The sequence below is a fragment of the Carassius auratus genome, unplaced genomic scaffold (assembly GCF_003368295.1).
Source record: "Carassius auratus strain Wakin unplaced genomic scaffold, ASM336829v1 scaf_tig00027245, whole genome shotgun sequence".
NCBI lineage: Eukaryota > Metazoa > Chordata > Actinopteri > Cypriniformes > Cyprinidae > Carassius > Carassius auratus.
Window position 1 is genome coordinate 128798 of NW_020525577.1, and position 15294 is coordinate 144091.

General features: G+C 38.2%; 1 protein-coding gene across 1 annotated transcript in view; it reads left to right on the forward strand.

Moving 5' to 3' along the window:
* The window catches only part of LOC113079167 (chondroitin sulfate proteoglycan 4-like), a 49664-nt gene extending 45878 nt beyond the window's left edge, over nt 1-3786 (forward strand). The window contains exons 7-10 of the mRNA XM_026251371.1: nt 106-237; nt 496-656; nt 1549-1732; nt 1911-3786. Of these exons, the coding sequence (XP_026107156.1) occupies nt 106-237; nt 496-656; nt 1549-1732; nt 1911-3694 (2261 nt within the window). The 3' untranslated portion in view covers nt 3695-3786. The remainder of the gene's footprint in view (nt 1-105; nt 238-495; nt 657-1548; nt 1733-1910) is intronic.
* Nucleotides 3787-15294: the final 11508 nt, after the last annotated feature.

Sequence of the window (15294 nt, forward strand, 5' to 3'; positions counted from 1 at the left end):
GTTAGCTTTGATAAATCTAACGTCTTGCAAGGAACCATTGAAGAACCATCATTATAAGATTGAGACATGATGTAGTGAATAGGAAGTGCTTGTGTCTGCTCCCAGGCTCAGAATCCGGTGGGTTCAGCTTCACCGTGACTGATGGAGAACACACTTCACCTCTCTACCACTTCACTGTCAAGGCAAGACAGCTCACCATCTCCATGGAAATGGAGGGAGAACTCATGGTCTTCCCAGGTGGGCTCCACACATCCAAAGCTCAAATCTAAATCCCTGTCTCTCTTTGGGCCAGCTGGAAGATCTTTACTGGCCCTGAGAGAATTTGTTTATAAAACTTTAAATTGGTGGGTTATTTTTCATTTTCCTCATCATGAAGAATCTGTTATCTTATCTGGAACAATCTTATAGATCAATTACTGCTGTATAACAGCTGCTAGAATGTGTTTTCATGAAGAAATCAGTGGAGTGGTATGATTTGTTGGTGATGCTTCTCAGGCACCAGGCAGGTGATCGGTGGAGATATTTTACGGGCCATAACAAGTGAAGACGGGGATGAAATCACATATTCACTAGTGAAGCCTCCTCGCTTGGGACGAATAATCAAACCTAATCAGCGTGGAGAGTTTGAGAAGATCACAAAATTCACACAGACCGAGGTAAATAACATTGTATGTACCTGCAGTGGAAACATATTGTTTTGACATTGAAATAAATCCCTTAATGCGCCATCAATAAAGCCTCTTCCATTGTAATGCCATCTCTGGCCACAAGAGCACAGGTTATTAAGGCCAATTTATACTTCTGCGTCGGGTGCGCGTAGTAGGTACGGCGTAGCATACGCATTGACGTGTACCCTTCGCCGTACCCTTACGCGCACCTTTTCAACAATATAACTACGCAATGCGGCAAGATCTGTGATTGGTCGACTTGGTAGTATCACGTTTCCTCCTCCGCATTTCCGGAATGATCTTCTGCACTCTGGATCGCCCGCACGTACCATCTCCTCCTACGCCTTCTCTCGTTTCTGCCTTTTAGTTTTAGTAATTTAAATAAAATTAACAGTTTTTGGACCTCGATAAGCTCCAGCTCCAACATGATCCGCTCTCTTTCATTCGCCATTGTTCGTAGAAGCCCGCGAGGATCGAGGAATGTTAACACAGTGGAACCCGCTCACGTCAACTAGCGTTTCGGCGGTGTAATTGCAGAGCAAAACAGACATACGCAGAAGTATAAATGCTCATGACGGCGTCGCCGACGTGCGTAGCCTACGACGTACACTATGGTGTACACTTGACGCATAAGTATAAATTAGCCTTAGTGGACACTAGAGGCCAATGCTCTTCTCTCATTACAGTCAGGAATCTAAATTTATGAAATTTGGAGTTATTTCAAGTTCAGAATTATAACTATATTCCTTAATTGCTGTAATTACTGTCTTAATGCTTTAACATCTGACCATATGATCTGTTTAATGGACAGTGTTATAGGTTGTGGCCGGTTCGGTTCTAAAAGGGTTTTTGTATTTTTTTTTTCCTATTCTGTGTTCAGTTGGATGCGGGTGCCGTGTATTATGAGCATCAGATGCCGTCTGAGCCCTTCTGGGTCCTGAAAGATTCTGTCGAGCTGGCCCTTACATCACCTCCAGCAACTGAGCTGCATCACAGCCTGCCAGTCACTGTGTCATACTACGCAGCCAATCGAAATGAGTCGTCTCAGCTCTGGAAAAACAAAGGTAGCTACCAATTAAATTTTTGGGGTAGGGGTTTGATTCAGATACTCTTCGTCAAATGATATGGTTTGGCTAAACTCTGCAGGGCAGTGGCACTCTTGTATGCTAATCTCTAGAACTCAGGTGTAATAACTAATGTAATTATTTAATACCCTTGGGTTTTTTTTTCCATTTGTTGCAGGTGTGTCCGTGGTGCAGGGTCAGTCTAAAGTGATAGACAGCTCTGTTTTGGATGCTACGAACCTGCTGGCCAGTTTGCCTGAACAGAAGCGGGCAGGGCAGGACATTGTCTATGAGGTGCGTCGGTTCCCCATTCATGGACGACTCACTCTCGGGGGGTCTGTCCTGTCTCGCGATGCTCCCCATTTTCTGCAGGATGATGTGGCACGTGGTGATCTGGAGTACAATCACGGTGACTCTGGATCATCTTCTGATAGCTTCTCTTTCCGGGTCCATCTGAACCCCAGTGGCCGCACTCCGCAGGTTCAGCCCGGTGCCATGGTTCTGGAGGAGATCTTCCTGATCTCCGTCAGACGGCGAGACTCAAACCCGCCAGAACTTGTAAGCTTGGACCTGCTCCTGGAAGCACTGCAGGGCTCCACGACCATCATCTCCAAAAACTACCTCAACACGATTGACCAGGACAGCACACCAGATGAGGTCCGATTTACCATCTCCAAGAGTCCAGCTAACGGATATATCATCTACACTGATTCCGGAGACCGGACAATCCAATTCAGCCAGGAAGACATCAACACTGGGCGGGTTGCTTTTGTTAGTGATGGAAGTCTGTCTGATGGTTTCATGCAATTTACAGTGTCTGATGGGAAACACCAAACAGACTCGTACACACTGCTTATCGAAATCCAGGCCAAGTCTCTGATACTGAATAAAGCTCCAGAGATCTATATAAGGCAGGGAGATGACGAGACTCTAATCACAGAGGACATGCTGAGCACTTCCACTGGGGGTCCGGTCGAGGAGGATGTACTCTATAATATCACCAATGTCCTGAAATACGCATCCGTAATGGTGGACAGACAGCCCACATCGACTTTCACACAGAAGCAGATCAAACAGGGAAGAGTGAGTGTCCGTTTCCTTAAGTCCACATCACCGAGAGATAGCGTTGCATTTGTGGCCCAAAGCAGGGCGGCAAATGTGTCCTCTGTCCTCAACATTACCGTTAAACCACTGGCAAAGGTGGCCCAGAACCCCCTGCTCCCCAAAGGTGCTACTGTACTCGTAGACAGAAGGTTGTTGGATGCTACACCTCTAGCCAACAAGACCAGATCATCTCCAACCTTCAGCATGATCCAACAACCTCAAGGAGCTCGGTTCGTCAAGTTGGGTGGGCCAGATGATGGCCAGCCAGTGAGTTCCTTCACCCAGCAAGACCTGGATGAAGGTCGGGTAGCTCTGGAGATCTTAAACACAACTGGGGGTCAAGGTAAAGATGAAGCACGCTTCCTCCTAAAAGCACGCGGCGTTCCTCCTGCAGAGTGCGTCTTGCCCTTTCATGTGGTCCCCTACGACCCTTCCAAAGTTTATGGTGCTACAATGCTCAAAGTGCCACCGGTGTCCCCTTCTGACAAGAGTGATTCAAGTCAACCTGAGCCAAAGTGGAGAGATGATAACGTGGCTTCTGGCAGCACTACAGCGACTCCTGTGGTATCTAGACGAAATACACTGTGGGCTATCCTTATTCCCATCCTCCTACTCATGCTCCTGGCTGCACTGATGGCTTACTACTTGGTCCGACGCAACAAAACCGGGAAGCACAACGTCCAGACAGTGGCGGCAAAGCCGAAGAATGGAGAAGTCGGTGAGGAGACTTTCAGGAAAACCGATCCTGCAAACAACATCCCCATGTCAAACATGGACTCCAAAGGGGCAGATCCTGAATTAATACAACACTGTCGGACAACAAACCCAGCACTGAAAAAGAACCAGTACTGGGTTTGAGACGGTGAGGCGACTGGACACTTGTGTTTTCAAGGTCTTGAATTATTCCAATCAGTCTTATACAGTTTTCTTGCCATTATTGATGCTTATGAAGTCCAGCACATATCCGAGTTTAGGGTTTCTTAAATGGCACTGTAAATCTGTCACATTTCCCAAATGAGGCGGAATTAACCAACTTTTAAGGTACTTTTGGACAAGAACATAACATGTTATGTTTGAACAATCCTTTGTATGTATGTTAAGGCAGTGAATGGTTTAAGATCTTATTTTTTTTTAAGTTTTGTGTTTTTGTTGCTTTTAAACACAGATCAATATATGTGCCTTTTTCCAAGCTTCCTGTTTTCTTCTGTGCCACATTGTGTGCTTTAAAATTGCGCTCATGATTTCAATACAAGTTAAGCTCTGTCAACAGCATCTGTTATATGATGTCTATACCTGAGAAAATAACAGAATGGCATGCACTTACAGTGGAAGTATATGGAGCAAGTCATTGTGCCTTTACAATATTTTCTAAGTTACCTTGAGACTACTGTCTCTAAATGGTTTACTAACCTTTAAAAGTTAAAAGTTATTTAACTTTCAACCAGTTATGACCATGTAAAGCCAGTAAACTCCACTCTAAGGTATTATGCTGGTAAATCCATCCACCTAGAAAAGTAGTACCATTGCAAAAGCTATTATTTAGATCAGTTTTTCCCAAACCTATACCTGGAGGCACACAGTTAGTACACATTTTATATGTCTTGGATCTATTTCATGTTGTGAAGTTTCTACTATCAATATCATGAGTTGATCATGAAAGAACCAGGTGTGTTTGAGTAGGAAGAGTTTGAAAATGTGGTTGGTGAACACTGATTTAGACAACATTACAGTTCAAATAACATTCATTTTAGTTAATATAGGTGCTTTAACAAACATTCAAACAGCACCTTTCAAATTTGAAACCCTTTGCAATACATTACCGCACAGACTTTCACTGCAAGTGCTTATCAAGAACGTATTTTCTGTGGTATTTGACAGCATAAATGTAATAGAGGTATTAAGCTGAAAGTATGCTTTGGATTTCTGCTTTCAGTGTGCATGATTGCACAATTTTTGTGTAATAATTGGTGAGTCGACTAAGTGTCAAGTCTCATAGATGAGCTGTTGTAAAAAATGGGCAAAAGAATGTGGAAAACGCAGGGGAAAAAACTACAGATACTGAAAGTGGAAACATTGCAATGGTTTTGAGAGGAAACAGAAGGTACCTGTGTTTGTACAACTTGTTTAGAAGAGTACAGCAATATCTTTAAGCATTTTAGCTACTTATTTTTTGTACAGAGCTTCATAGCAGGGAAACCAGAGTCACAACTCTCTGCTGTGCTCTACAGGTCAATAGAAGTATTACAAAGCAGAAGCATTATGGTCAATGTAGTACAATACTACATTTAAATGTGTGCGAGATGTAATAGCATTTGGAAAAGAAATGCCATGCCACATACACTACTCAGACACATAAACAATGCTTAGATTTGATGGTTCGAGAGTGTAAATGAGAATTCATGTTTACTAATCATCGTATCAGTTGTGTGAAAGTAAAAACAAAAAACAGCATTACTGGATGCTTTGAGTTATTTTTCTATAAATCTATCTTTTCTACTCTGTTTGTTGTAATTGTTTTGTCCATAAAAGCTTTCCTCCACAGCACTGATTACAGTCAGGCACTGAAGAACTGTAAAGTTTTCTCCTCTAGAACTAGAATGGACAGGAAGTGAGTCAGCAGTGGCTAAATTCACGCTGTGTCCTGATTGGCTGCAGGGAAGATATGAGGTCATTATTCCTCAGGCCTCAGCATCTATTCTCCAGAGCTGCTTCTGAGCTCAGTTCGCAACTTGTTTTAGATTAAAAAATACAGACACATATGTAAATTGCTGCATGGCTGGGTGAAAGTATGACTGAGTATATGCATCTTTACAAAACGATGTCAAGGGTTTACAGAAATCTCTGCCATTTGAGAAATATATATCTGCAGTGTTTGAAATAAAGAAACTGAAATTATTGGAATAGTTCACCAAAAATGAAATTCTGTCCTAAATTTACCCCACCTGACATTGTCATTAAAAACCATCCATAGTTTGTTTCACTGAAATTGAATTGATATATTTCATGATACTTTTTGGGATTGTTAGACACTGTTGAATGGAAACAGTGGCCTGAATATTTTTTCTAAATAACTTGTGTTCTACAGATGATAGAAAGTTATATGGGTTTGGAGCAATCTGAGCAAGTGAGTGAATAGAGTTTTCTTTTCCTTTTCCAAAAAAAAAAATAAATGTTTTACAGAATGACTTCCCATTTGTCACTGGTTTTCTGAATTGCAGTTAATCATCTGGACTGTCACTTGCTGAACAGTTTAATTAGATGTTTTAATCGATTGTTTGGCCTTTCTTATCTAACTATAGTGATGTTCCTTGTAATCTTAGACCAATTCTTCCTCATCATTCCAGAGTTTAATTATATAGAGACAAGATCCGTTCCCAAGGTACTGCATATGGAATTTAAATCACTGTTGATCTGATTTTCCCTTTCTATGTTAAGCTATTATTAACTGCATACTCTGGGGCTATGATATCGCATCTGAGACCTCTAAGGACGTTTTTATCTGTGTTTCTGCAGAGCAGAACTGAGATCACATGAAAACTCAGGACATCAATGGTGTTTGTTCTCTGGGTATTTATGGGAATATGTCGACCTTAAACCCAAAACCATGTACAACCCTCTTTTTTGTGTTTTTGAATCCTGTTTGCTTGTAAATACATTATGTCAAATCACATAACCTGTCATAAGAATCAAAATGCACTTTCTTCCAGCTTTTCAATGATTTCATGTGGGTGAGAGTTTCCATTTCCAGTGTTTATTTATTTCTAGCATCTACATTCAGTTTAGTTTCTGCTCTCATAATAGTTTATGAAAATGCGATTCATTAGCTATGTCCCTATAAAAAAATAATAAAATGTAAAATAAAAGATGTTTGCTTTTGCTTCTTGAATTATGTGTTCCATATATTTGAATGTTACATAACATGTTACAATTAGCATATTTGATGTTTATAATATAAAATAAAAATAAATTAAATAAGTAAAAATGGATGATTATTAATATTACTATTACTGTAGGTTTTAGGACCACAATTTAACGATCTAGTTTAATGCAAATATCAGCTGTGTGTTGTGATTCATTTCGAACAGCAGATGGCGCAAAGGTGTCCATCAGTATTATATGAGCTCTCATAGACGCTCATTCTTTCCTACCAGCGGCATTTTAGCTTTCTTCAGACTTTCTTAGCTCTTTCTTTGGAATAAGACTCTGTCAAACACTCCATGTGCTTGTTTTGTAGCCGACATGACTGTTTCTGCATGTTACAAAACATTTTAAAATTAACAGTTAACTCTTTTTATCTGCTAGTTAAAAGACTTTTATTTTGAAGTGTCTCACAATATGACTCAGCTCAGCCAGCCAATCAGAGCACGCTACAAACACAGTCACCATGCCCGCCTGAAATAATGTGAAACCCAGAAAGAAGTAAACACCTGTTCTTAATTATATAAATTATTTATTTTTTTAAAGGTTGTTACAATGCATAATGATTGAACATATTTGAGAATGAGTATCAATATAATAATAATTTAAATATACACTGCAAAGGCAAAAGTATTTGGAAACCCTCTTTTAATTTAGGGGTTTGGCTATTTTAGATAAGCTCTGTACTAGCAGGTCATAAAGTGCACAGTCATGCAATCTCCCTAGACAAGAGTTCTTAAAGAGACAGTTCGTCCAAAAAAAAAAAAAAGAAGAAAAAAAGAACACTTACTCAACCTCATGTTGTTTCAAACCTGTATGAGTTTGTTTCTCCTGCTGAACGCAAAAGAAGGTATTATAAAGATTGCTGGTAACCAAATAGTTGCCGGTATCCATTGACTTCCATGTTACGGAAATAATATATGGAAGTCAATGGCTACCAGAAACTATTTGGTTAAGAATCTTCAGAATCTTCTTTTATGTTCTACAGGAGAAGGAGATTCATGCAGGTTAAGAACGTGAACATGAGGGTGAGTAAATTATAATTTTAATAATTGTATAATTTTTTTGGGTGAACTTTCACTTAAAGAATAGGGCCCTGTTCTATTCCAGCTCGACAGTGTCTGCAGTCTCAGAAGAGAGCTGATGAATGTGAAACTAATTATTATTATTATTATTTAAAATATTGTAGGAAAATATGACCCATAATAAAATGTATCTGAAAACTGACCCTTTTTTTTTATTTTTTTTATTTAAATGTACATTTTTGTCAGTAGATGCAGGTGCTGTTTGCTGCCTTGCACATTTCAAATGCAGAAACTGGAAACATTTGCATAGAAATGCTGAAGGGATTCATGTTTTGCTGAGTCTTTCTGTCTTGGAGAAAGAAAGGCAGATGTTAGCGTCAAGAAAAAAAAGAGCGGGTCAGTAGAGTTCATGCTTTCTCTCGTGCAGTTCTTCTTGTCAGTGGTCAGATGCGTAAATACTAGGGTGTGTGTGTCTGTGCATGCAGAAAAATCAATGCACTTTATTTTAAAAAAATACATAGGCTTTTAGTGTTGCAGTGTGGTTGCCTAGCCAAAGTGTAATACTTAGATATAGGGGTTGTTAAAATCAATAAATATACATTTGAACAACCGTAATAGGGTAACTTGCCTTAGCAAGCAGCACTAAATAACTAATCAAACTTGCAGTTGATATATTTCCTTGACCCAAAACTAGTAAATAAAAGGGTCCCTTCTCCTTCTGTACATACCGTCTGGGTGAAATGTGCCTCACAGTTCTGTTTTTTTTTTTTTTTTTACATCCTGCAAATGTGTTAACATTTCCAACCCCTAAATTAGCCTTTCCTACTTCCAGTCTGCTATTACAACACCCATGTTTCCATCTGAGGTCACCTCAGAATCTGTGAAATCGTCTGGCAATCGAGTTTTTTACTTGTCAGATGTTTTTATGATGGTCTGATACATTAATAGATTTTTAAAAATTGGGTAGTTAAAGTTGAATGTTCTCTGGATGAAAGCATCCAGCAAGAAATATTAAGTGTAGTACTCTATTAGAATCTACATGTCTGGGTATGTGATCTGAGACTTGTAGTCATTGTCTCTGAACTGCAGAGACCTTAGTTTCTATAGTGCTGCTCTCAGGGATGCTCTTGGATAACAGAAAAGATATGCAGTCTGGGTAGAGCGTTAGTTTGAGGAATGAGCTCTGGAAAGGCACTTAAACCATCTCAACATATAATGTAACAAAAAAAAAAGTTCTTCATATATTCATGGGACCTCAAAATCCCTCTACAGTGAAACACAGTTCTTCATAAGAAAATGATTGTTTGTAGTAAAAAAAAAAAAAAGGGGGGTCTTTGGATGACCATTCTTTACTACAGTTGATATGATTTTTTAACGTCTTCTGTAAAAATTCTGTAACATGGTTTGGTTATAATTTCTCAGTGGTGGTGTAAAACTACACTGTATTTACCCTGTCAGAAACAGCTCTGTCTACAGCACACTGTTTTATTGCATTACGCTTTAAATGTTAATGAGCTCTGCTGACCCCGCCCCTCTCTTTGGAGCCACTCTCTGAGAGATCGTAAACTTTAGCCGCATTCATCCTGAAAGTTGCTAATTAGCACATTATTAGGCCAGTGATTTGCAAAGATTCATTAAAAAAACTTAACACTCACTTCTTCTGTTGGTAAAGCTGGATCACGAATCATTTGCGCGAACATAGACCCATTTAGGTAGATCAGGGGTCCATACCCTTCAGAAACAAATGTAATCCACTGCGTCTTCAGTGGCACAGATGTTGGGAGTAAATGACTACTGCTATGTTCATTATTACATCCAACAGCAAAACACCTCAATCACTTAGGAGTCATTCTTGTCTACAACTGCTCTAGTGGTGAAACAATGCTGGACTGATGACAGTCACTCAGGGTGGGTCTAAGGTAAGAACCCAGTCCAGTCTGTGCTGAAACACTACTGTCAATCAAACAATCATGGGAGGGGCCTGTTTTTGTGACGTCACACAGACAGGCATCTGACATCGGCTCATTCTGAGAAAGGGGTAAAGATTTTAGTAGATTAAAAAAAAACTCTGGGTGGACTTTATCATTATAGGGTGGTTGTGTGCACACACTGCCAACACACATCTCAGTTCAAACAGCTTGTAAAAGTGCCTGTCACATCCGATGACCCCTTTAAGGGTTCTCTAACCACAGACAGCGAGGAAGAATTCGTAAAAAAACATAAAGATGGTGAGTCACCACACATCCTGTCACAGCAGGATCAGGCTATATACTGTATCTTGCTCTCTGTTTTCTCTACAATACGCCCAGTATTTTATCAGCAAAGAACAAGGCAGTGGCTCATTGGCAGCAATGTTATTGACTCAAACTGGAGCAGGGTTTAAATAGAGTGACAGCCGCTCTGCTTGCTTTTATAGAAAAAAAATGCGGCATCACAGTCTTGTAAAAAGGGTCCATCAGATTTTTTTGAAGGGGTCCTATGATTTTGTGCCAGTTATCCGGTGTGTTGTGTTTTGATGAATACCTCAAGCGTGTGACACCCCTTAACACTGATGCTGTGTGTCCCGGCGTGATGAGACAAAACCAATAAAACCCATTACAAACGAGGCATTTGTTGCATCCAGTGGAGACATAATTACTGATTATAATGACTTATACTGTCTTTTTACGCATTGCATATCGCGTTGCGTATCGCGCTTCATAAAAATAAAACCAAACGACAAACAACAAGCTCTAAAGGCCTGTTCACGCCAAGAACAATAACAATAACTATAAAGATAACGATATTAGCCTCCATACCAGCGAACAATATCATCTGTTTAATCTAAGTGCACACTTGTCTGCCGCTTTAAATTCTCAAGCTCATTACAGCAGGATAGATTGGCTGTCAATTTTTTATCATCCATCAACTGGAAAAAAATCGTTTTGAAAGTGAGGCTAACTATATTGTTTCTCTTTGTCTTTATCGTTATAGTTGTGGTGTGGACTCTGCTGTTCTTTAATATTTAGAACGATTTTTAGAACTTTATAGTCATCTTTATAGTTATTGTACTTGGTGTGAAAGGGCCTTAACAGTTACTATACACTGCTCAAAACTTGCGTTTGAATCATCATTGGTGAATCCTTTACATATGAAAACGTACTTACAGACTGTGTGTCAGAAACGCCAGACTGTCCTTGCAGAGTTCGAATTGCCCTACTTTATAGAAACAGACCCTGGCATTGTAGGCTACTCTCACAGGAAAAAGTCCTTGTCCTCAGCAAAATGTGCTGTGCACATATGAATATTTCCACTGTTCTGGAACAGTGTTGTAAATATAACTGATTTCTAATTGTGTCCTTTTTTGAAAGGCCAAACTAGTTTCAGCATTTCCAGAACATGGCGGCAACAGTGAGAATAGAAGCAGGGCCGTGCACAGACCTTTTGAGGGGCATGTGCTGAAACTGCAAAAGGGCGCACCCCCCCCCCCCCCCCCCTTTTATATCAAGATTATTTAGTAAGCCTGCATATAAGGAAAAAATGGTCACATCTTCATGACAAATTCAATAACACAAAATAATAGTCTCAAAAGCTTTAGATTTATTCACGATTAATAACAACCATAATAATAATATTAGATAATTAGATAATATAGATAAACAGGGTTTTAAGGGCTTCTTTAAACCTAATACAACAGCAACCTTCTGTGAGCCATGTATCTGGCAAAATTTTATACTGTGGTGGACCAGGGATGTTGGTCTCTTGAAGGTCTCTTATTCACTACACTTTCCCTAAAATAAGCCAGCAATGAAAAAATTAATAAAATAATGAAAAGTACAGTTACAGTGAAAAGCATTTCTGAAGGATCACGTGACACTGAAGAGTACTGAACTAGAGTAATGATGCTGAAAATTCAGCTTTGATCACAAAAATAAATTAGGCTACATTTTAAAATATTCAAATAGAAAACAGTTATTTAAAATTGTAAAAATATTACACAATATTACTGATTTTGCTGTATTTTGGATCAAATAAATGAAGCCTTGGAATGAATCATGAATTACATTCTGCATGATAAAATATAAAGATTTCAGTGATCTTCTGTATTTTTTTTTTTTTTTAGTTACTACTACATTACTGTAGTAAAACCATGTTTTACAACATTTTATACATATGAGGACGAGCGGAGAGTATACCATAACATGATTAGCCTAAATGTTAATAAATTAAGTGTATCAGCAATCATAAATCAAAGAAGAAATTTCTTGGAAATATATGTTATCTAGGTGACGAGGATCACTCGTCGCTTTGTGTAAGTTCCAGTACGAAACAGCGCGGGGACGCACCTGTTATGATTTTCCGACTGAACTAAATTTATTGAGTAAACTTGTTGCCTCAATTTAATTGAGTAATGGAGTCTCCCAAAACTTACATATTTAAGTTTATTTAACTTGACGGTTTTGTAGACTACCTAAATCCCTCAGAGGTTTAAATGTTGATACATGATTCATTTGAAGTCACCATCGTGGTGGAAAGTGTTTGGTTTAGTTGGGATCTTGGTCCAGTTACTTCTTGGGTTAATTTGTCTCTTGCTGCTGTATTGGTGTAGTTTGAAACGCTGTTTTTGTGGTGAAAAAGGACAAATTTAAATGAGCTCAGGTGTTATTTGATGTTTTTTGTTGATGAGAAAGTCATCACATAATACGTATTTAAGATCATAAAATAAGTTTTGTTTGATATTTTTAACAGGCACCAGGAGTAAAATACTTATTTTAAAGATGGACGAAATGAATATGTTTGAAATAATTTGAGTAAAAGAATCAATCAAGTACTCACACACACAGACTTCTAGATGTAACATATGCATCACAATAATGGTGACAAACAAAAGAGCTCCATAGCACAAACTCATCCTTATTTTCCAGCCTTTTTTGTTCTGATTGTCACCATTGATGTGATGCATATCCAAAATCATGATGTCTGTTTGTGACGACATGATCGGTTTTCTAAAAGTAAGTACATTGTTTTATCTACAAAGTTTATATCCATAAAAGTATATCCATAGTTGCAGCAATACATTTTATTTTACTATAATTAGTCACCATTACAAGCAAGATATGTGTATGTTAGATCTCAACTCTCTGTGCCACAGTAACAGTGTTTTACAACACACAAGTTACAGCAGCAAGAGACAAGCTAACACCAACAAAGAGCTGATAACACCTGAGCTCTTTTAAACTTCATCTTTCTTCGCCACAAAAACAGCATTTTAAAATATACTGTTATAGCAGCAAGAGACAAGCAAACATAAGAAGTATCTGGACCAAGATCCCAACTAAACCAAACATTTTCCACCACAATGGTGACTTCAAATGAATCAAGTATGCACATTTAAACCTCTGTTAATTCTCAATAAGAGCTTCTCTAGATGTCTGACAGAAATAAAGTCACAGAACGTTGTAAGGAGGATATGTGAACATCTATATCGGATGTACAGAAGACATAAAAAACATTAAAAAAGACGTCATAAAAACATTCTCTCCTCAGTGGATGTCTTTTCAATGTCTGCAAAGACATAAAAATACTTTTTTTTTTTTTTACAGTGCAGTATAGGGTTTACTGTATTTTCATAAATATTGTGAAAGTTTGTCAAAAGGTCAAAGTTTAAATATGCTGTTATTTGTTTTGCTTCAGTGTGCTGTCAAAAATAAGAACATAATTTTCAGTTAAATTTACATGTTGAGTTAACTTAAATATATAAGTACACTTGAAATTAGTACCAAGTTAAGTGAACATAATTGTTTAAGTACCAAGTTTGGTGAACTGAGTGATTTAAGTACAATCTACAAAACCGTCAAGTTAAATAAACTTAAATATGTAAGTTTTGGGAGACTCCATTACTCAATTAAATTGAGGCAACGAGTTTACTCAATCAATTTAGTTCAGTCAACTTATTAGGGTTTTCAGTGTACAGTCTACAAAACCGTCAAGTTAAATAAACTTAAATATGTAAGTTTTGGGGGACTCCATTACTCAATTAAATTGAGGCAATGAGTTTACTCAATCAATTTAGTTCATTCAACTTATTAGGGTTTTCGATCTAACGAGTTAAGCAGTAACTTTAGCTGCCATGTTCTTTCGCTCAAAGGAAAACGATTGGGCCACTTTATCAAATACTTAAGTTGTCGTTTCAATAATCATCTCAAAATCACGTACCACAAGGATTTAAATTAACATATTTCACCAGTAGAAATCATGCAAAACAACTTTATATCTACATAATTTTAGTCACCGAACATAGTACACAAAGAAAAACTTCCTCTTGAATTGTAGTTCAGCAACCAAACAGACCAAAAGAACGAATTTTGTAATCCACCAATCAGTGCTTTTGTTCTCTTGTTGCTAGGCAGAATTTCTCCCATGGCCAATCACATTAAAGGAAGAACAGAGTGACGTTGAGTTTTTCGAAAGGATTACTCATGATTTTGAGCTCACAACACTTGAAATCTTAAGTTTATGCATTTTTAAGGTAAATTAGTTAAATTAACTCATATTTTAAGTGACAGGGCCAAAATGCAAAATTTTAAGTAATGTTTAGTCAACATACTTGATTTTTTAAGTCAAGGCAACATTAGGGTTTACAGTGTATGTTGTTGTATTACTTATCAATATATAGTTTTTGACCAGCAAATGTGTGCAAATGTGATTTTTTTTTCTGTCCGTCATTAAAACAGCGACGGTGCCTGCCGCTGAGGGCATCACATTACATTTTCATCTAGGTTACAAACTAGTTTTTTTAGCTATATAGACGGGGCGCTCAGTTTTTCCTGTGGTAAAATGCATTTGGCCAAATTAGCATTTAATAAAAGATGAAATGCAACTGTATGCACAGGCTGTGTTGGCTATGTATTGGCTATGACTAGATGGCAAATGCTAGCCCTCTCTCTCAGGCGACGTCCCACATGTCTCAGTCAGTGAGTCAGTCAGACATCAAATAAATAAAATATGAGCCTTTATAGACATAGTGTTTAGTAGTACTTATTCAAACAACAAGATATTTATTTACCCTTCGCAAAACTTTGTTCAGCTCAGCTGTTGTCTACTGTGGGCTGCTGTGGAACTTCAGTTGATTCAATGAATATACAGTATAGAGGGGGCGGAGTTATCAGCTTACTGACCGCTTGAGGATCGAATAAGATTTACACAAGCTCGTTTTAAGAACTTTAATTTGCTAAATATTTGTAAAACAGACAGACAGACGTAAAGGGTGACCAATAGCATTGATAAAAAAAAAAAAACACCACCAAAAAAAAAAGGCCACTTCGGAGTGTAAGGGCAAAAAGGGCATGTGCTCTGCACAGGTTGAGCCCTACCTGTGCACGTGCCTGAATAGAAGTTATGCCTTCTTTCTTTGCATGAACATTTGAGTGGCGTTATGCAAATCTTCCAACTTTGTGATGTAGACGTGTGGGGGTTGTGTTAGAACGAGACGTTTTAGGAGTGGTTGACTCTTAACTTTTATAAAGAATATCTCTT